Genomic DNA, 23,714 nt, shown 5'->3' with positions numbered 1-23,714 from the left:
TCAATTGGCCTTTATTAAAAATATTGAGCTGTTCTGTCACAAAGGGTTAACAGTTTTTCTAACTGCGTGACTGGTACTTTCACTTTGTGCTGGTCATCAAATAACCCTTATCTCTAAACTACTAAGAGGTCATAAAGACCTATATAAGCCACATTCTTATCAGTAAGATAAGAACTGAGCTATAATGAGTGTATAGGAGGTCAGAGAGCAGAGATAAGAAGCCCTTCTGCTCCTGGTCTGACGGAAAAGACAGAAAATCCAAAGCGTGTTACTAGAGCAGTGTTTCCCAACCAGTGTGCCTCCAGCTGTTGCAAAACTACAACTCCCAGCATGCCTGGACAGCCTTTGGCTGTGCGGGCATGCTGGGAGTTGTAGTTTTGCAACAGCTGGAGGCACACTGTTTGGGAAACACTGTACTAGAGCATGTCAGCTCTGTACAGAAAAAAGGATGCCATATTTTTAATAAAGACTAATTTTAAAAAATATATTTTTAGCTCAAAATGAGTACAATGCAATAATAATAAAAATTGCAACCAAAAGGTGTATATAGCCTTTAAGCTGCTGCTCTACAATCTTCAGCGATGCCCCCATTGAAATGAATGGTAGGCAAAAAGGACACGGCTGCTGGCGGGATTTTGCCAAAATTTTATCACAGCTGTGCGTGACTAAATTGTGCAGAAAAAAAAAAAACGCAGTGCGAACAACCCCTTAAAGGGGTTATCCCATGATTAATACAGAAAATGAAAATCAAACATAATATAGCACATGACAGTCTCTTTCTAACAAAGCTAGAACCAGCCTGTGCCTCATCCAGAGATCTCCCCATTCACTGCTCTGCTAGATTTATATCAAGCTGGCAGCTCAAGGGGAGTGTCTTCTCTGCAGCAGCTAAGGGGGCGTGTCTCAGCTCTCTCTATCACAGCTCAGGAGGCAGTTGAAGGATGGAACTGAGCATGTGCGGCCATCTCAGTGAGCAGGACAAAGAAATAAGAAAAACAACAAACAGATACAGCGCTATACAGATACAGTTTACTGAATAACTCAGTGGCTATGCTAAATTTTTAATTACATGCTATTACAAAAGTATTCAGATCCAGGTGCTTCTTTGAAAACCTTTAAGGGGTTTTCCAACTAATCATTGGATAAGCTGTAAATGTCTGATCATTGGGTCTCTGCCCAATAATGAAGACATATTGCAAAAAAGAAAGAAAAATTTGAACCCAACCTTAAAGGGAACCTGTCACCTGGATTTTGTGTATAGAGCTGAGGACGTGGGCTGCTAGATCTCCGCTAGCACATCCGCAATATCTAGTCCCTATAGCTCTGTGTGCTTTTATTGTGTAAAAAACCCTGATTTGATACATATGCAAAATAACCTGAGATGAGTCCTGTATATGAGGTGAGTCAGGGACAGGACTCATCTCAGGTTTATTTGCATATGTATCAAATAGTTTTTTTTACACAATAAAAGCACACAGAGCTATGGGGACTGGGTATTGCGTATGTGCTAGCGGCCATCTAGCAACCCATGTCCTCAGCTCTATACAGAAAATACAGGTGACAGGTTCCCTTTAAAAGGTTTAAAGGGTTTATCCAGGAATGGATAATGAGGACCTATCTTCAGGATAGGTCATCACTGTCACATTGGTGGGGGTCTGATCTTCTGCTACAAGGAGTGGCCGCGTTCACCGGAGCTCTGGTGAGTGCAGGCGGCTCCCTGCATCTCTCCAGACACAGCGCTGTACATAATATAGTGGCTGTGCTTGGTATTGCAGCTCAGACATATTCACTTCAATGGGGCTGAGCTGCAATTAAGCCATGTGACAGATCTACGGTGATATCACATGGCCAAGGAAAAGGCTGCGGCGCTCACGGAGTGCCAACTTCTTCTAACAGCTGATCGGCAGGGGTCCCAGGTGTCTGACTCCTGTCGATCTGATATTGATGTCCTGGGGCAGATGTTCTCATGTTGTTTAACAGTTGGTATAAATTTAGGCAATCTAAAGATGTGCCACATTTATAACAATGGTTGATGCTGATGATAAATTTGGTGCTTGCCTAACTGTCCAATATACCACCTATTAGCTGGCTTACATGCACCAGAATTTTGAGCTACAATTTTGGAGTGTGGCAGGGGCTTAATAAATGTAGCACGTGGCCTCTACACCAGAATTCTGAAGTTTATTAATAAATTGCCAGTAGTCTGCAATAAAGGTTCAGCTGGGTATAACCAGTTGTCGATGTGTACCTGTACGATCTGACACTATCCAAACAGTGGTGCAAGTGTCAGACTGTGCTGGGAAACACCCCAAATTGGCAACACTCAGCTGGACCATTATTGCAAATTGCTGGCAATTCACTCATACTTTTCTAGTGGGAATACCAAAGGAATGACTCAACATAGAGTTACATGAAAAGATGCTCCAGAATCATTATTACATGGATAATGCAAGTAGTTACAAAAACAGACATGTCAAGACAGGTAACAGGCCCGGAAATTATTTAAAATGGCCACAAGCAACCTGCCCTAGAATGTGATCAGGACTGGTTGCCTCCACTTGCAGAGCAGCCTAGGGGGGTGAGGGGTTGGGGCCTCACTAAACACTTTGCTCTGGCACTTGCATATATTACATATTGATTAGTGTTCCTGTCAGGCTGCTCAGACATGATGGCATATTGTAGGCAGGATCACATCATTATCATCTATTGTAGAGCAGTGTAATGTGTAGTGAGGCTTCATCCTATTAAAACCCCTAGGCAGCTCTGCAAGTGGTGGCACATACTAGGATAGGTTCCTGGTAGTCATTTTATGTCATTCCCAGACAGATACTAACAAAATATCAAAAAAGAGGCTGAACATTTTATAGGAGAGTAACAATTTGCAACAAATGTGCAACTATTAGATGGAACAATCTGGTGGAAACTCCCTCACCTATTAATGCTGTGTGGAAGACACCCGTGTACATATGGGATACATATATCAAGCTTGCCTGTTTTTGGCCTAAATTTAGACAGGTGTAGGTTATTTGGCTGTCTTTCTTTTGTCGAGTATTTATCAAAAGTCGCATAGCCAGGGGGCGTCGTTAGGTCAAAACATTCTGGGCTGGAGCCCCGAATGTTTTGTCCAGTGCCCCGAATGCAGGGCCGGCGGGGGCCCCCGCCCGCAGCGCCGCCTCCTAGCTAATTTATTAACTTCACTTGCCTCTGTGTAATCTCGCACAGGCACACTGGCAGAGGCATCGTCGAGCGAAGTGCGCATGCGCAGTCTTCCAGCGCACCTCGTTCGACGATGCCTCTGCTTCACGTGGGCTCGTTCCCCGGGTCTCTTCAGACTCTAGCAACGCCCCTGCGCATAGCTGTTGATGAATTACACTGGGCGTATTTTTATTAGTCTGATCTGTGGTGGTTGTTTTGCAGTTGAACAGATCCATATTCACTTAGACTGGTCTAATTTATTTGCGCATGAAAACAGTCACATCTTTGCAGAGAAAATTCACATATCTTGAAGTTCGACTTTTAATGCAAAAAAAGTTGCAATTCACTACCAAAAACAAAGCAAGAAAAGTACGCTAGCCCTGGGGTGGTATAGAAATTGGACTGATTCTTGAGACAAATTCAGGCGCAAAAGAGGCAGATAAAACAAAAAATACTGTCTAAAACAGCATTTTTTAGACTAAAAACAGGCGCAAAGAGTTTAGTTAATGGGGCACATTTACTAAAGTATTGCCACCTGTTTTCATGAGTAAAAAGCCTGTTTCTGACTTTCCTATTTTTGAAGTCTTATTTACCAACAGTTTTTGCGCCTGTTTTGGAGGCATTTGCACCTATTTTTAGTTTTAAGACAAATTCAAAAGTTCTCTAACTTTTGCGCCTAATTTCTGTCCTATTTATGTAGGTGCGTCTTATTTTGCGTCAGATTTTGTCGTAAAAAAACTGTCTAATTTCTACTCCACCCCAGGGCTGGCATACTATTCTGTCTCTGTTTTGAGTGGTGAGTTGCACCACAATTTGTCTACTTTCATGGACACGTGCACCAAACTTGCGCCACATTTTCATGCTCGTACTATTTAGACCAGTTTAGTGAATTTGAATCTGTCTTACAAGAAAACGACCACTAGATGTCAGACTTAAACCAAAAAAGACAAACCAGATTTAATAGGGGATAATAAATGAGGCGCAACTTGAAGACAGACTTTGCCAATACGACTGTTTGTTTTTTGCTCCCAAAAAAAGGTTAGCTTAGCAAATGTGCCCCATAGTATATACAAGGGTGTAGAATAGGGATGAGCGAATCTTCTTCGGATGAGACTTCGCATAATAACTACATTAATTAATTTGTACTGTTAAAAACTATTTCCCGAACTCTGGTTCGGTTCCAAGGTACCAATAACTTCGGCTCATGTCTTCAGGGGAATCTATGCACATTTAAAAAGGCACATGATTGGCGCTACCCTTGTACTTGTGTCTCATTCAACCAGATGCCTCGAAACACATTGTTAATTTGAAACCAATAAATTGAATTGTTATTTGATGACCAGAATTGTGTCCATCCTTGGTGACTTGGCTCACTATGGCCACACGTGTGGGTCAGGTTTCCTCAAGCAGTTTTGGAAGCCAAAATCAGGAGTCGATTATAAAAGAAGAGAATGTATAAAGGACAGATATGACTTCTCCTCTGTTTTGGATTCACTCCTGGTTTTGGCTTTATAAAATGCACTTTATGGCTGTGCCCTTAAGTACTCTTCAAACCTTTTGCCCTTTAACTTTGGTATTTTACATGCATGACCACATATATATTTTTTTTACTGCAGATGAAGAAGAGATCACATTTCCTCCAACTTACCGCTATGAGCGAGGAACAAGAGAACGTTACTGTTACACCAAGCAGAAAGCAACAGGAGTAAGTAACTGCTTGCGACATGGCTGCACTGCGTTTGAGTACCGTGCGGCTGTACGGACAGCAGCGGGCTCTAATTAAACTGATGAGACTGTTCTGGATTTGTATTGGTAATGGAGGCACGCCACCTTCAATACCGAGCAGCCATTAACAATACAGAGCCACTGAACAGTACGTCTCATTAGATTAATTAGAGCCCGGATGACCGCGCTGTGCTCAATCGCAGCCACAGCGCAAACGCCACAGGACTGTGTCGTGTGGTTGTACCCTTATAAAGGTAGATGGTTATGTACTAATGTTATGGTCGGGTATTGAAATTGCACAGATACATATTCCATAGTTAAATATAGTTCTTCTCATAAAACCATTTTTAGGAATTGTATTTTCATATTAATTAATTTAGCCTCATCTGCTGTGAATTTTACCTATTAGTAATGGAACGAGTGAAATCCGGCGCCTAGTCCTCATAAAATTCCACAAAATTGCAAGTAACACATGGGGGTCATTTACTAACATCGCTATGCCAGTTTTTGGCCTGGAATCAGGTGTAAAATAGCAGTGTAAAGTACTCTAGTCAGGGGCTGGCGTCGTTTTTACTCCAGGCGCACAGACTGCTGGAGGCGCACCTTATTTATGACAAGGTCTGTGTAATAAGCCAGTCTTTGATAAATTACCCTCATTGTAATTTAATTGCATATATATTCAGACTGTGTTCACATGTGGCAGAGTTTTATTACCGTGGATCTAGTCGCAGTAAGGGCTCATGCACAGAAAAACATAATTTTTTTTCTGTTTCTCTTCCCTAAGGCCTCTTGCACACAACCGTAAGGCTTTTTCAGTATTTTGTGGTCTGCAAAAAATACGGATGATGTGCATTCTGTTTTTTGCAAAACGGAACAGCTGGCCCCTGATAGAACAGTACTATCCTTGTCCATTAGGGTCCATTCACACGTCCATAGTGTATTGCAGAGCTGCAAATTGCGGATCCGCAATACACCTGGCCGGCATCCCCCATAGAACTGCCTATTCGTGTCCACAATTGCGGACAAGAATAGGACATGTTCTATTTTTTGCGGAGCCGCGGCCCGGAAGTTCAGGGCCGAAGCCCGGAAGTTCGGTGCCGCGGCACAGAAATGCGGATGCGGACAGCACACTGTGTGCTGTTCGCATCTTTTCTGTACCCATAGAGAATGAATGGGTCCACACCCGTTCCCGATATTGTGGAACGGGTACGGACCCATTTGGGGACGTGTGAATGGAGCCTTATGCGGACAATAATAGGACATGTTCTATCTTTGAATAGAATGGAAAAACGGAAACGGAAGGCATACGGAGTACTTTCCGTTTTTTTGGCGGATCCATTGAAATCAATGGTTCCGTATACGGTCTGTACGGAACATAAATGGAAAAAATGAACTTTTGTGTGCAAGAGGCCTTAGTCTGTGGTGATCATGCAGCAATATCTGCATTAATTAAATAAAGTTTGTGCTGTGGATTCACTGAGGATCTCATAAACAGGACCCCATAAACTGAAGGCTCAAAATCCACCACAAATCCACAATGTAATTGACTTGCTGTGGATTAAAAAATCCGGAGCAGACTCATGTTACTGTACAGATTTTTCTGTTACATGTGGATAAGGGCTCATGCACATGAACGTGTGCCCACCATTTGCGGATGCGGACCCATTCACTTGAATGGGTCAGCGATCCACAACATTCAGTCTGCTCTGCAAAAAAAATATGTAGAACGTTCTTTTGCGGTGCGAAGGCACGGACCTATATCTCACTGAAGTGTTCCGCAGTGCTTCCGCTCCGTGCCTCCGCTCCTTATCTAGTGGAATGCGGACCAATTCAAGTGAATGAGTCCGCATCTGTGATACAGATACACCTGGACAAAAAAAGGCGGTCCAAGAAGGCCTCAAATAAATATTAATCTTTATTAAATATATATATAGATATATATATATATATATAAAACACAACCAGAGTAGAGACATAAATACATAAGACATAAGTGCGGTATACACCTGAGGGAGATTTACATTAGTATAATACTGATATAGAAAAAAGATATGCAGAGAGTAATAAATACCCCTTGACCAACATGCGCTTTTCGGCAGCACCTTCATGAAGGTGTTGCCGAAACGCGCGTCAGAGATGTGCGGTTCTCCTGAGGTGACTTCCCTGATAATGGGTATGTGATGGTTTATTGCTACATTCTTAATGATAGATGCTCCTGTGTATATTATATATTGTAATACACTAGTATTACTATTTTATACCATTACCATTTATATATTGTTACTTTCTGCATCTCTTTTTTTCTATATCAGTATTATACTATTGTAAATCTCCCTCAGGTGTATACCGCACTTATGTCTTGATGTATTTATGTCTCTACTCTGGTTGTGTTTTATATACAGTCAGGTCCATAAATATTGGGACATCGACACAATTGTAACATTTTTGGCTCTATACACCACCACAATGGATTTGAAATGAAACAAACAAGATGTGCTTTAACTGCAGACTGTCAGCTTTAATTGGAGGGTATTTACATCCAAATCAGGTGAACGGTGCAGGATTTACAACAGTTTGCATATGTGCCTCCCACTTGTTAAGGAACCAGAAGTAATGGGACAATTGGCTTCTCAGCTGTTCCATGGCCAGGTGTGTGTTATTCCCTCATTATCCCAATTACAATGAGCAGATAAAAGGTCCAGAGTTTATTTCAAGTGTGCTATTTGCATTTGGAATCTGTTGCTGTCAACTCTCAAGATGAGATCCAAAGAGCTGTCACTATCAGTGAGGCAAGCCATCATTAGGCTGGAAAAACACAACAAACCCATCAGAGAGATAGCAAAAACATTAGGCGAGGAAAGAAGGAATGCATCTGTGAGCCTAAGCAAACACCAAAAGGCCCGGAAGACCACGGAAAACAACTGTGGTGGATGACCGAATAATTATTTCCTTGGTGAACAAAACACCCTTCACAACAGTTGGCCAGATCAAGAACACTCTCCAGGAGGAAGGTATATGTGTGTCAAAGTCATCAATCAAGAGAAGACTTCACCAGAGTGAATCCAGAGGGCTCACCACAAGATGTAAACCATTTGTGAGCCTCAAAAACAGGAAGGCCAGATTAGAGTTCACCAAACGACATCTAAAAAAGCCTTCACCGTTCTGGAACAACATTGTATGGACAGATGAGACCAAGATCAACTTGTACCTGAGTCATGGGAAGAGAAGAGTATGGAGAAGGAAAGGAACTTCTGATCCTTAGAATACCACCTCATCAGTGAAGCATGGTGGTGGTAGTGTCATGGTGTGGGCATGTATGGCTGCCAATGGAACTGGTTCGCATGTATTTATTGATGATGTGACTGCTGACAAGAGCAGCAGGATGAATTCTAAAGTGTTTCGGGCAATATTATCTGCTCATATTCAGCCAAATACTTCAGAACTCATTGGACGGCGCTTCGCAGTGCAGATGGACAATGACCCAAAGCATACTGCAAAAAAAAACAACGAGTTTTTGAAAGGAAAGAAGTGGAATGTTATGCAATGGGCAAGTCAATCACCTGACCTGAATCCGATTGAGCATGCATTTCACTTGCTGAAGACAAAACTGAAGGGAAATGCCCCAAGAACAAGCAGGAACTGAAGACAGTTGCAGTAGATGCCTGGCAGAGCATCACCAGGGATGAAACCCAGCGTCTGGTGATGTCTATGCGTTCCAGACTTCAGGCTGTAATTGACTGCAAAGGATTTGCAACCAAGTATTAAAAAGTGAAAGTTTGATTTATGATTATTATTCTGTCCCATTACTTTTGGTTTCCTAACAAGTGGGAGGCACATATGCAAACTGTTGTAATTCCTACACCGTTCACCTGATTTGGATGTAAATACCCTTGAATTAAAGCTGACAGTCTGCAGGTAAAGCACATCTTGCTAGTTTCATTTCAAATCCATTGTGGTGGTGTATAGAGCCAAAAATTTAGAATTGTGTTGATGTCCCAATATTTATGGACCTGACTGTATATGTATTTAATAAAGATTAATATTTATTTGAGGCCTTCTTAGACTCAGCCTTTTTTTGTGTAGGTGTATCCATTTAATGTTGAGTGGTCTTGTTGAGGGGTTGTTATGTTGCCCACTATTGGTGTTGGGCCTATGTCTAACTTAATAGCTAGTAACCTATGTTTATTAATCTGTGATACGGATTGCACACAGATCCGCAAAACCATCATCTGTGTGCATTCCATTTTTTTCTCATCAATAGGAAGGACCAGGGGCGGACTGGCCATAGACCCTACAGGGAAATTTCCAAGTGGGCCAATGCCCAGAGGGCTGTCCGAGCCCTCCTCATGGCTGTTGACTGGGTACATAATGATCTTATGCTGTTAGCATTAATAAATGTACTTATGCACCTGACCAACAGCCGCAGGTGCCCTTCTGTATTCAACCATATCACCATCCTCAGGACACTGCTACAGTTGAATACTGTGGAGGGGGTGACAGTATTTTGTGCTATCCTGTGGTATTTGGTTCTGCTGGGGTGGTATTTTGTGCCACACTATAGTATTGCTGACGCCCTGCCTACTTCTGCTGTCCCTATCTACTTGTGCTGCTCCACCTTCTGTTAATTTGGACCCATCTACGACATGGGCCCACTTTTAGTTTTTTTTTCCAGGGCCACTTTAAGTTCCCAGTCTGTCCCGGGAAAGGTCCATTCTCATCCACAAATACAGACAAGAATAGGACTTACGCTGAGATTTGCGGATCAGTCACAAAGATCTGTGAAAAAAAAGGATGTGTGCATGAATGGATCAGATCGGAAGTGATGCAGACCTGTTCTTGGTCATGAGATTGCTGTAGCCAACCAATATCCTCAGTGGGCACATGTGAAAGAATGGTACATCACTGCTGAGCCTCAGTAGAGACATGCTGTACTTGCACATGTGACTGCCAAGGCCATTGACTGGCTGCAGCGGTCTCATGACCAACAGTGGGTGCCTGCCACTTCCAGTCAGACGGAGACCACGAGGAGCTACAGAACAAATGGCATTTTAATAAGTGAGAAAGGCTTTTTTTACATTTTGTTTAACACACTGCTGTTCTTTTTTTAAATTATGCTGGACAACCCCTTTAAGGCCTCTTTACATGGCTGATGCACAGGCAATTTTCAGGAGCCAAAATTGTTGCAGTCATTTATCATGTATATATTTCTTTCAGATGAAGTACAATTTACCTTCTTGGTGTGACAGGGTGCTATGGAAATCATACCCCCAGATGCATGTTGTATGTCAGTCCTATGGTAAGTACCTACAGACTGATAAGCAGCCCATGTTCTCTGCTGAATGCTGCCATCTGCCTGCAGGAGGCTGAAATACATACCTTAAAGAGGACCTGTCACTAAACCAAAAGAATTGCGTTACACATATATTCCTGTTGGACATGCCCCCTGTTGTTGATATATGTGTCCTAAGGCTAGGACTACATGGCCACACTGTTGAATTTTTTGCGAATGGCGCGGCAATCCCATTAATTTCTATGCGATCACCTCCACTTTGGAATTCTGGCCGCGACCAGTGTCGCCATGTTGTCCTAGCCTGATAGTTGCAGCTCCAGTCCCTCCTCTTCTTTCGTAGGGGAGCCAGGATTGCAGGGATCTCTATCACAGAAAATAATGTTGCAGCGTGATTGCGAGAAATGGCAGTTCTCGCCAGACCACACTGCATCATAGCGTCAGACAGGACCGCATCTGCTTGTCTTCGGCAGCTGGACTTCATCTGCAACTGCAGCGGCTGCTGGGTTCCTCTGTACGTCTTCTGCGGTATCTCACAATAGCGTGAGTGAGAAACGGTCCCTTCTGACGCTATGATCAGGTGTGGTCTGGTGAGAACTGATAGTTCCCGTGAGATCATGTTTCTCCCCTAGCAAAGAAGAGGAGAGACTGGGCACACCTCTGTGGCTAGTCACTCTGGATTTGCATATGTGGAGCTGCAACTATCGGGGCATCTCAAAAATGGGGAGGGGGATATATTCATAATAGCAATTATGCCAAAGTAAGGAAAGCATGGACAGTAGGAATATGTATAGCAATTATTTTGGTTTGCTGACATGGACAGCACGGTGGCTCAGTGGTTAGCACTGGTGCCTTCCAGCGCTGGGGTCCTAGGTTCGAATCTGACCAAGTACAATAGCTACATGGAGTTTGTATGTTTTCCCCGTGTTCGCGTAGGTTTCCTCCAGGTTCTCCAGTTTTCTCCCACACTCCAAATACATACTGATAGCGAACTTAGATTGTGAGCCACATTGGGGACATATGTCAGCGCTATAAAAGGGAGTATAATAAATAATAAGTCTTCTTTAAAACGACTTATTTTATTGTCACATTAGATACATATATCTGACGCCTTTCAAACATGTAGCCAAAAGGCATCACATATACACTGAACAAAAATATAAACGCAACACTTTTGGTTTTGCTCCGTCAAACGTTGCGACATCTGTGGCATTGTGCTGTGTGATCAAACTGCACATTTCAGAGTGGTCTTTTATTGTGGGCAGTCTAAGGCACACCTGTGCAATATTCATGCGGTCTAATCAGCACCATGTTATGCTACACCTGTGATGTGGGATGGATTATCTCACTAACACAGATTTAGACAGATTTGTGAACAATATTTGAGAACAATGGGTCTTTTGTGTATGTAGAAAACGTTTTAGATCTTTGAGTTTAGCTCCTGCAAAATGGGAGCAAAACCGAAAGTGTTGCGTTTATAGTTTTGTTCAGTGTATGTATCCAATGTGCAAATAAAAGAAGCATTATAACTACTACAGTAACTGCTAGTCTGTATTTCCATTGTTATATGGGATGCCTTCCCGAGACACAGAAAACAACGCTGCCAAATGGAGCGCCGATTGAGGAATACACAAGGTCCGCTTTAAAGGGAACCTGTCACATTGAACATGGTGTCTGAGCTGCAGGCAGCATGTTATAGAGCAGGAGGATGTATAGTTTTATGGGAAAAGATTCAGTAAAACTCGTATTTATTCATTTAAGTTCCTGCTTATTCTGGTCTGAGTCGGTCCTATCAGTGATTGACAGGCTTCCTTCTATGACTGTGTATACACGGAGAGCTGTCAGTCACTGATAGGACAGGCGCCTTGACTTCAAAGCCCAGAAGGAGCAGGAATTTAAAGGAGTTTTCCGAGACTTTATAACTGATAATCTATCTTCTGGTTAGGTTATCAGTATCTGATCGGTGGGGATCCAAGACCCGGGATCCCCACCGATTAGCTGTTTGAGAAGGGAGCGGTGCTCACAGTAGTGCCGCGGCCTTCTCTCAGCTTTTCCTAGGCCAGTAACGACACGTTCATTGGTCACGTGGCCTAGGCAGATCTCAGCCTCATAGAATACCAAGCACAGCTGCTAAACAATGTATGTTGCTGTGCTTGGTGAACACAGAGAAGGCCACGGTGCTCACAGGAGGGAGTCAGACCCCCACCGATCAGATACTGATGACCTGAGGATAGGTCATCAGTAAAAAAGACCTGGAAAACCCTTTTAAAAGTATAAATTACAAGTTTTGCTAACTCTTAATTGGCATTTTTTAAAAGTCAAGATTCGCCACAACTGAGACATGGAATTTAAAAACATATACACAGTTGGATTTAGGTGAGTGAAACCTTTTTGAACATGGACTTGGTTTATTACAGCTTCTGACAAACTCCCTTTAAAAGGATATTCCGGTAGGTAAATGTGGATAGGGGATAACTATCAGATCGTTGGGGGTCCTACCACTGGAACCCCCAACGATCCCAAAAATGGGGGCCTGTACCCCCTTGCAGGCCCTCTGCTGCTCCCCTGAAATGACCGGAGGGGGCGGTCACACTTGCATGCGGCTGCTCCATTAATTTCCATGGGAGTTTCGGAGATAGCCATGTACAGCACGTGCGACCGGCCGCTCCGGTCATTTTAGGGAAGCAGCAGGGGGCCGGCTGCAGGGGGTACAGAGCCCCCATTCTCATGATTGGTGGGGGTCCCAGCGGTAGGACCCCCACTAATCTGATAGTTTCCAATCACTGCGAGAACTCAGCACACGTCTTGTCAAGCGGCTTTTGTGGTTGCACGTCCCCTGGTAGATTCCTTCCACCCAAGGAGTTGATAAGTAGCTTATACCAGTGGTTCGGAGACAGCAAATATCATTTCCATTTTGCACGCCGTGGAAATGATATGACTGGCCTCACAGCTTGACAAAGGGCACCAAACTGGGCCCGAAACGTTGCAATAAGCAATAAATGTTATCATGAGATTGTACCACTGGTAAAATATAGATTGAATTCAAAGCTATTTGCTGTCTCTGGTGTGCTGTCTCCGAACCACTGGTATAACCCACTAATCTGATAGTCATCTCCTATCCTGTGGATAGCGGATAACTTTTACCTACTGGAATACCCCTTTAAGTTTTCTTTCCGTATATTCTGCATCGGTTCAAGTACATTTAGGGCAGATGATCTATTTTACTCACCTATATAGAGCTGACATATTCTGCAGTGCTTTACATACATTGTTATTGCTTGCTTTCTCACAATCTAAATTCCCTTAGATTGTCCTCCCACACACCTGTCTTTGAAGTGTGGGAGGAAACCCATGCAAACACAGGGGAACACAGAAACTCCATGTAGATGTTGGTCGGCTTCAACCCGGGGACCCCAACGCTACAAGACACCAGTGCTAACCACTGAGCCATCATGCAGCCAAAAATGATGCACGTGTGTGATGTCAGCTGCATCTCCATTATGTCCACATGTTTTGTTTGATAGGATTTTTGTTTCTTTTTTACAATGCAATAAACAACATACCGTTGCAATGATTAAAAGAAGACACAGTAGAAGTATACAAATGGCCATTTTGAGTATAGAAAAATATGAGGTGGTCACTAATCTCTGCTATATGTTAATTCATTCCTACGAGGGATAGGTTCGGGGAGTGCTTATTGGGGCACTCTCCCAGTGTGCTTTACATGATTTATAAGTGATTTTATGGGATGTTTTTGTATGGTATAGGACTTATATGTAATAAACATTATTACTTGTTTACTTTTGGGTGTGCTCACTTTTTGTAGCCATACACCTTTAGTCTTACTACGGCATTTGTTCAGTATGGTTGTGTAGCACCCTGCTTATAATTCAATTTTTAGTTTTCAATGTAGACCTTAAAAGGATTTGTCATCAGGTTATGATCAATGTGGAACCAGCCTGTGGGGACGAACACTAATCCTGAGCATGAAGGGGCTGCAGTGCTAGTTCAGAGCTGTAGCCCCTTCACTGTTTTTCTCTATATGTCGGCACTTTCAGACACCCCTGTACAAGCAGCAGTTGCAGGGCACTACAGTAGCGCTACAATCCTACACAGATGGTGGCTTGGAGTGCCCTCGTGACAGGGAGACTTTGAAGAGGATGGAGCTCTAAATGTGCACTTTAGCCCTTCATTTTCAGGATCGGTGGGGATCCCGGAGGTGGAGTTCCCCCAGTCACAAAGTGATGGCAAATTCTCGTGATTTATTAGGGTGGGTTCACATCTGCGTTCTGGATTCCGTTATGATTCCCCATAGACTTCTATGAAGACGGAAAACAAAACGGAATGCCTTTTAAAAGCTTCCGTTTTGCATTCCGTCATAATACAAGTCTATGGATTCCGTTATTTTTCCGTTATAACCATTTTATAATGGAAAGCCATAACGGAATCCAGAACGCAGATGTGAACCCACCCTTAGACTGGAAGGTGTTTTAAGGGCCCTTTACACAGGCCGAGAATCGGCCAGATAATCGCTAACATGCATTTGTAGGAACACTCGTTATCGATTATCTGGTGGTCTAAAGGTGCCGCTGATTACACGATGAACGAGCCAATCACTCGTTCATCAGGTAATCGCATCTTTTATGAGGTCACCTATATCGTCGTTTGTCGGCAGCAGATCGTGACGTCGAAACAGCCTCTGCTGCCAGCAGATTATGATTCTGTATGGTGACGAGCAATGGCATTAGTGATCACTCCTCCCCATACTGTGGAGGAGATTGTTTCCAGACAATCGCCTGCGAAATTGTCCCGTGTAAAGAGACCTTTGGATATGAGGTGGGTGGCAGAAATATTTAGTGATTGGCACATCAATAATGTCTGTCCATATCATTTTTTCTGCAGGATGCACAGAAGATATAATGACTAGTGACCACTCACCTGTATTTGCCACATTCCAAGTTGGAGTAACATCCCAGTTTGTCTCAAAAAACAGTAAGAGAATTTTAGGAACTTCACCAAATATGATTTCTTATGGTGTCAGAATAGATATAGCTACAGGTTTTGAAAGCCAGTGTGCTTTTTTATTGCACATAGCTAATTTTATATTAGTGTAGTACCACTGGAGGCTTCTTATTGTCACATGAAAGCTACAGTCCATAGAAGTGCCATGACCACCAGACACATCGCCAAGTCATGCAACACATACAGCGGACCATCAGGGGTGTTACCTAGATTCTGGTGTCTGAAGGACCTAGAAACCCCTTCTGTCACCTAAAAATATTACAGTGCTATAACTAGTATGCAACAATTAGGCTGCCCTAGCATAGATTTACTTAGGGAGAAATCTGGGGAAAATCTGCAACAAAATCTGTAGAGCTGAGAGAACTGATTCAAAACGAGTCGGATTTGTCACAAATCTTCTAAATGAATGCAAAGTTTTGCCGATATGCTTAGGACAGATCTCGCAAAATGTCACCCACCATTTTATATTTGAAATTCGGCACACTAGTGAGGGAAGCAGGGCAGGAAAGATGAAGACAGAGGGTCGTATGAGCCTGGGCGGGGGCCCCAGCCGGCAGGCTTGCCTACAATGCTCTGTAGTCAGCCTGACAGCTAATCGAGAGTGAGGATATTGGCTGGTCTACCAAGCTGTATGTTAGCTCTGAAGCAAGCACAGGTGCCAATGTGAGCTCAGCCACTGATGTGGACATGTCTGCCATGTCTCTGACAGACAGCAATTAGACACACCTGTCAGCCATTTTAGGGTATTGCAGGGACAGTAGTGTAGAGCTTGTTAAGCCTCAGGCAGACGTCCGTGGAACAATGTCCGTGAGATACCGGACTGGCATTGCAGGAGCGCACGGCATCATAGCAACCAATGACACCATGCGCTCCTGCAATGCCAGTCCGGTATGTCACGGACAGCGTTCCCCGGATATCTGCATGAGGCTTTAAGAAGATATATTTTAGTTAGGTAGAAAGTCAGGTTTTCTCATTAGGGACGGAATAGATTAGTGTTTTGTGTCTGTTACAGCCAGGGCTGGAGCTGTTCACACATATGCAGGCTGCTGCACAGAGATCCTTAAACAGACAGTACATTATTTGCTTTTATGTGCAGGAGCCGTCCTTTTTTCCAAAAATCTATTGTAAAGTTCTAACAGTTTATAAGTGAGCATTAAGCTTAGTTTAGTGTGTCTTGTAGTGTATAATTTGGTCACAGCCAAGGGACATCCAAATATGCCTGTTTTATTAACCAAAAACCTGCAATTTTTCTACAGTTTACATGTGCAATAAATATATTTTATTGAATCATCAACTGTATAATGGCATATATTTTGTCGCACCCAAGATATGTCCAATTGCCCGTTTTTTTCCTCAAAAAAAATGCTGCATTCTTTCTACAGTATATAGGCATTTTATGGTGTGCCAACAGTGACGCATAGTTTTGTCACACCCAGGGAACTTCCAATAGGTATCTCCGTATGGGTATCTCCGTATGGGTATCTCCTGTGTGGAAAAAACCAATGCTGTGTGCAAGATCTTCAGGATGAAAATAATCCATCAGCGTTCAAAATCGAACATATGCACCACAGCTCTATTGCAGCACATGAGGCGGTATCACCAGATCCAGTGGAGAAGAGAAACAGCCAGCAATCATAACAAGATTGTTTTCCTTCTCCCAGACTTCAGTCTAGTAGCCAGGCTGCATCCACAAGCAGTACAGTATCTTTTTCATCATCAGTTACTGCTTCTCCTGCTCAGACTCCCAGGAAACAACTACATGCACCCAGTAATCTGCTTGTATTCAAACTGTACTCATAACTGGCCAAGTTGCAGCAGTGCAGTCACTGCAATACCACTTAGTGGATTAGACTGCTTTTAGGGAGCTGAAGACGTGTGCTCAGCTTTGATTGAATATACCCAGCAACCATTATTTCTCAAAAAAGCCATCCCTGCCTTTTACTCTCACATGTCGGAGAACGTGGGCCACTCTGGCATTGTGCAAGGTGCACTCCACCATCGAAACCTGGAGCAGCAATCATGGCCAAGGACAGTACATGTCTTTCATGACCACCTGTGTCAATGTTTTGTGAGGCAGCTGCAATACAGCACCACAGCAACAAGGCCTGGTCCTATTGATACAGTCATGTTTGTGTCTTTCCGGTTCCCACCCCAGACACTTATGGATATCCTCCTGTCCCCAATAGAAACAAGTCAGAGCATTGCTTCCACTCCCCGCTCTCTCATTTCATATGTGTAAAGGTAAGGGTTGCCATGCTCTCTCAGAACTGATGAACCTGGGTGAGAAAATCCACGCAGCAGATCAGTTTCTAATTTGTATTAAGCAGCAGATGTCTCTGGATGTCTCCCTGCCAGCTACAACTGGACAAGGTTGGCAGCTACAACGGCAGGAAAATCGTGGTTGTGCTGCATTTGGGGGAAGTAACACATGCTCTCTGCATGGCACATGTACTAAATGTAGTGATGAAACGCTTTTAAAAAAAAAAAGCATTTTGTCTTGCAGAAGGCGCTGGCCATGTCCAGGAGAGCGTTTGTGCATTTCAGCCATTCTTATGTTGCAAGAATTGGCCTTCTGGACTTTGCAAATGCTGCAGCATCGGTACAAGCAGCATAAAGCAGTCATGATTACATCATACAGAAGACCACAATAGCAAGGGAGCATGTGTCGTTTTAAGCTCAGGTAGTGGCAGCTCATCAAGAATGCGTGTCACATACTCATGAACTTCAAAGAGGTCACCAGATTTGTGTAGGGACAACAGTGGCATCAACAATGCCATTCCCCTATTTATCATAGAGCAGATTCTCATGCCAATGCAACAAGGGATGGTGGAAGAAGAACAGCTTATGCATCTTGCTTGCCGACCTGTAGCTGTTTAGGATCTGCACAGAGAAGTCCCATGGAGGAGTAAGTGGAGGAGAATGATGAGCTACTACTGGAAGAGGAGTGGTGTAGGGGGACATGAGTTTCCCCAGGCACAGTTAGGGGACGAGGCTGATGAGGAGTATGCTAATGACGCTGGCCATAACCAACATCCTGTGACCGGTCTATCGCGTCCATTATTTTCGCTCCTGTAACAGAGCAGAACAATGGAAATACAAGCACTGATGTGAACACAACCTGAATAGTACAACAATGTAGAACCAAGGCATAAACCAGACATAAAAAATCTTTCTATGTATCACAGACCTTTACAATTCTAAAGAGGCCCTCTAGGATTTTAACAAACTATGAAATACTGTTGCATTATTGTAGTGAATAAAGGAAGGAAGATTAAAATTAATTCCTAGTATGTATAGCACAATTTAATTATGACTACTAAGAATTTGGCTAGGGAATTAAAGTTCTGTTATGCTATAATCCTGTGAAGATCCCTGCAAACAATTGCCATACTAGCATCACCCAACATATATGCCAGTGTGGCACTTGAAATTATATTAGTGGTGTTTCAATCTCACTTTCTTCCTAGATCCAGGTGATTCAGATGTACAAGGATATATTGAGCTGCTGAACTGCAAGGCGACGCTGCACACCAAGAGCCACACCAAGTTCTACATAGAATTCCATTCATATTGTCTAGAAAGTAAGTTCCGAATGTCTTGATTTCAAGCTAGACCCTTAGTGCCTGTTCACACGGCATCTTTTGCTGCCAAAATTTTGGAGTAGATTGACTGGCGGTTTAAAGCCACAACAGTGCCAAGAAGAGACATGATTCTTCTTGGCACAAATGGTGGTACACCGCAGGGGCGGATTAAGTGCATGATAGGCCCGTGGCTGTCTACCCAACTTGGGCCCCTCCCTCCATTTTAGTTTATTTATTTTTTTAAGAAGAAGAGGCCGCGGTGCTTCACGAGTGCCACAGTCTCTTCCTAGGCCATATAACATCTTCAGACTAAAAAAAAAATACCCCAAATTGGGTCCTAAACTCAAAAATGTGGTTGCCAAATTTAAAATACATATAATTATAATAAAAAAGACATGGAGGAGAATACAGCACCACATACCTCTTACATCAAGTGATATCTCCTGTCATGAAGACCTTCTCTTTCCTCTCCTCCTCCATTTGACCCAGACCGCCATGGCAAATTCTTTCAGCCGAATCTAGTCTCTACAGAGTTTGTAATACAGACACGTTAGATTTCTAAATTTTTCCATCAACCTCCCCATCCTGGTGTTTCCACAGTGTCATCCTGCTGCCACTCCCAATACTGTGACCGTGGTGCTCCCCAATGCCTCAGGTACTATACTGCTGAAAAAAATAGTGACCCTAATAGACAAAATTGGGGTCATTTATCAAACTGGTGTAAAGTAGAACTGGATTTCCAAAAGGGCTGTCAAAAATGAATGGTGGACCTGATTGGCTGCTATGGGCAACTAAGCCAGTTCTACTTTACACCAGTTTGATAAATTACCTCAAATGTCCCTATAGTGTCCACAGCAGCTATAAGGTCCCCTAGAGTACCCCCAGTAATAATAACACCCTATGTTGTGCTCCAATCAATAATCCCTGTATGGTGTCCCCAAAAATAATAGAATCCCCCCCCCCCCCCAATAGCAATGCCCCCATATAGTAATTCCCCCCACACTGCCCCCACATAGTAATCACCCATAGTAATTTGCCCCAAACTGCCCCACACAGTAAGTTCCCCCACACTGCCCCCAAATAGTAATTTCCTCCACACTGCCCCACATAGTAATTTCCCCCACACTGCCCCCAAATAGTAATTTCCTCCACACTGCCCCACATAGTAATTTCCCCCACACTGCCCCACATAGTAATTTCCCCCACACTGCCCCACATAGTAATTTCCCCCACACTGCCCCACATAGTAATTTCCCCCACACTGCCCCATATAGTAATTTGCCCACACATAGTAATTTCCCCCACACTGCCCCAACACAGTAGTTTCCCCCACACAGTAATTTCCCCCAAATAGTAATTTCCACCACACTGCCCCCACATAGTAATTTCCCACACACTTCCCCCATATAGTAATTTCTCCCACATAGCAATTTTCCCACACTGCCCCCACACAGTAGTTTCCCCCACACTGCCCCACATAGTAATTTCCCCCCACATAGTAATTTCCCCACAAACAGTAATTTCCCCTCCACACGGCCCCCACATAGTAATTTCCCCCACACAGTAATTTACCACACACTGCCCCCGCACAATAATTTCCCTCACACTGCCCCCACACAATAATTTCTCCCACACAGTAATTTACCCTACACTGCCCCCACATAGTAATTTCCCCCACCCTACTCCAACATAGTAGTTTCTCCCACGCTGCCCCACATAGTAATTTCCCCCACACTGCCCCTCACACAGTAATTTACTCCACACTGCCCCCACATAGTAATTTCCCCCACACTGCACCAACACAGTAGTTTCCTCCACACTGCCGCACATAGTAATTTGCCCCACATAGTAGTCCCTCCCATAATAATTTGGCCCCACACAGCCCCCACATAGTAATCCTTCCATAATACTTTTCCCCCACATAGTAATTTTCCCCCTATACTGAAGCCCCAATATAGTAATTTCCCCCGATGTACTCGATATCTCTTAATATGTCCTCCTGTGTGTCCCTACCCCACATGTCCCCCAAAGTAGGCACATGAAGTAAAAAAAAAAATGGAAAAAAAAATTCTGCTAAATACTCACCTATGTCCAGGGCCAGGCGCTTGCTCGCAGATGAAGGCGGGGTTAGGCAGGTACGCACACGTCACAGTGCTGCGTCCCGGCACAGGCGTGCAATGACGTCATCATGCCCACCTGCGCCGGGATTTCACTTCCGCATAGGCCTCAGGCCTACTAGGCCTGAAGCCTATGGCAGTGATCGGCGGGCAGCGGCCGGGCAGGGAACTATGCGCTTCCGTGCCCCGCTGTAGTATATGGCTGGGCCCGAGGCTGATGACCCGAACGTCCCTATTGTAATCCGCCACTGGTTACACCGTGAACTGGTACAAGGCAATTAAAGTGGAAAAAAACAGCAGTAGCAAAATCAGCCATGTGAACAGGTCCTTAGGATATAGTCACATGTTCAGGTTTTTTTAATGCAGTTTTTGAAGCCCAAATCAGGAATGGATTGCAGCAGGAGAGAAAGTATTAGGGACAGATACAACTTCTCCTCTTTCTTTTAATCTGGTTTTCTCTTCAAAATCTGCATCAAAGAAACCTGAACCCACAAGTTGCCGAGTTTGACAGTCTCAAAAATAACAACACTGAATTTTTTGCGAGTGTCGAGTCACAGATACTGCAAATATCAGATTCCATTCGCTATCACTATGTTGAGAGGCCACAGTGCTACACAGTGATCTTTGATTATGCAATGTACGGTATATTGTATAAATTCATCATGTAGCTCCAGCCTTAGGCCTCTTTCATAGGTCAGTGAAACTCCTTTAAAGGGGTTGTCCCACAAAAAATATTCTGCATTCAAACCAACACCTGGATCTGAATACTTTTGTAATTGCATGTAATTAAAAATTTAGTATAGCCAGTGAGCTATTCAATAAAATACATATCTGTATAGCGCCACCTGCTGTTTGCTCTTTTTCTAATGTCCGTGTCCACATCACTGAGGTAGAAGCACATGCTCAGTTTCATCCTTCAGCTGCCAGCAGCTGTAGCACAAGGAGCACACCTCTGGAGCTTGAAATAAGTCTAGCAGACCAATTGCAGCAATGAATGGGGGTATTTCTAGATCTATGTGAGGTACAGGGCTGGTTCTAGCATTGTTGAAAAGAGATTGTCATGTACTACATGATATATAATCTTCATTTTTTAAATTACTCATGGGATACCCCTTAACTAGATGTTAGTACCCTCAGTCATATGTTTGGATACTTTTGATGAAACCAATAGGAAAGGTGTGAAATATTATGTTTTTTTCTGTGTACACCCAAATAACAAAGATCCTATTATGTTCCTGGCTTATAGATATGGTGAAGAGCTCAGAGGCTGAAGATCAGGAGGGTGACAGTGGCACTTTAGTAGTTAAGTTTGGAGTTCTCCCAAAGGTGATTATCCCTATTGTATTTTCATCTCTCATCATCATGCATGTGTCAGCACTATTCTTGACAAGTATTCCTGACAACACATGGACATTTTTTATGTATTTCAATAACAAGTGGATGTGAGCTGGGAATGGCCACTACACAGTTGATGGAGCTTTCTCCTTCCAGCTCCACCCACTGATCATGGGGCCACCAAGTGTTGGCCTCTCACTATTCTGTTCTTGGATGGGATAGGTCATCAATATCTAAGAAAACTCTCTAAAATACATTCAAAATAAATGTCATAGGTTACTATGACTTGACATACAAGTATAAAACATGTTATTTCTTTTTCTGTCTACACACCATTTATATGTCATGTGTTTCTCCAGTGCCGAGATGTAGGTTTCTAATTAGCACAATTTGGGCTTCATATTAACATACTGTCCATCCTTTGTCTCATCACATCACCCATCACTCTTTTTGCAGCGCCTTTTGTGTTATTTCCTACTTTTTGGTCTCTCTCCATGATCACAGTTCTGTCTTTTTAGCTAACACCAATCATCTCAGATCTTGAGTACCTCCTGGACCAGCATCTTCTGATCTGTATCAAGTCTTCAGACACTGACGAGTCATACGGTTAGTAAAAATATATTGCACACCTTGTTATATTAATGTATTTTCTGCAATAAATTCCATTCACCAGAAAGACGGAAGGGATTTTTAGAAAGGCAAACAATTTCACATGAACTGTGCTGGATTTACCTACTTAGGCTCTTGTGGGTAAAGTGTCAGACCGCCGTTCACTATCCATATCGCATTGGGCAGTGGCAGGTTTTCCTGAGCTCAAGAAAGATCATTACACAAATACTTAGAGCAGAGCAACGTCTGCAGGTTGGTGGAATGAAGGAGAAGATATTTTAAAGAGTTTTCCAGGTCCTTTTATACTGATGGTCTATCCTCAGTATCTGATCGGCGGGAGTCTGACACACACCACCCCCTGATCATCTGTTCTGCAGGAGCAGGTAGTTGGCACCGGAAATACAGCTCCATCCATTGTGCAGTGAATGGAGCTAATTACTACACCACTGTACCCATTTACTTCAATAAGGCCCCATTCACACGTCCGCAATTTCGTTCCGCATTTTGCGGAACGGAATTGCGGACCTATTCATTTCTATTCCGCAATTCTGTTCCCGAAAAAAATAGAACATGTCCTATTCTTGTCCACAATTGCGGACAAGAATAAGCATATTCTATTAGTGCTGGCGATGTGCGGTCTGCAAAATGCGGAACGCACATTGCCGTGTCCGTGTTTTGCGGATCCGTGGATCCGCAAAACACGTTACAGAAGTGTGAATGGACCCTAAGGCGTAGCTGCGCTTGCAATTGACACAGTTGTGACATCACTAGCCTGCAGGAAGCAGCGAGAAGGCTGCAGCGCTACTGCGAGCACTGCTGCCTTCTCAAACAGCTGAACAATGG

The 23,714-nt window shown here is 43.4% G+C and overlaps 1 protein-coding gene across 2 annotated transcripts in view; it reads left to right on the top strand.

The window, feature by feature from the left end:
• Positions 1 to 23,714, top strand: part of INPP5D (inositol polyphosphate-5-phosphatase D) — a 243,841-nt gene that overhangs the window by 175,471 nt on the left and 44,656 nt on the right. For both annotated transcript variants that reach the window (XM_044290546.1, XM_044290545.1), the window contains 6 exons: positions 4,812 to 4,900; positions 10,135 to 10,216; positions 15,110 to 15,199; positions 18,697 to 18,810; positions 22,174 to 22,253; positions 22,781 to 22,868. In XM_044290546.1, the coding sequence (XP_044146481.1) occupies positions 4,812 to 4,900; positions 10,135 to 10,216; positions 15,110 to 15,199; positions 18,697 to 18,810; positions 22,174 to 22,253; positions 22,781 to 22,868 (543 nt within the window). The remainder of the gene's footprint in view (positions 1 to 4,811; positions 4,901 to 10,134; positions 10,217 to 15,109; positions 15,200 to 18,696; positions 18,811 to 22,173; positions 22,254 to 22,780; positions 22,869 to 23,714) is intronic.

The sequence above is a fragment of the Bufo gargarizans genome, chromosome 4 (genome assembly GCF_014858855.1).
Source record: "Bufo gargarizans isolate SCDJY-AF-19 chromosome 4, ASM1485885v1, whole genome shotgun sequence".
Lineage (NCBI taxonomy): Eukaryota > Metazoa > Chordata > Amphibia > Anura > Bufonidae > Bufo > Bufo gargarizans.
This window is presented reverse-complemented; position numbering and strand designations above follow the sequence as displayed.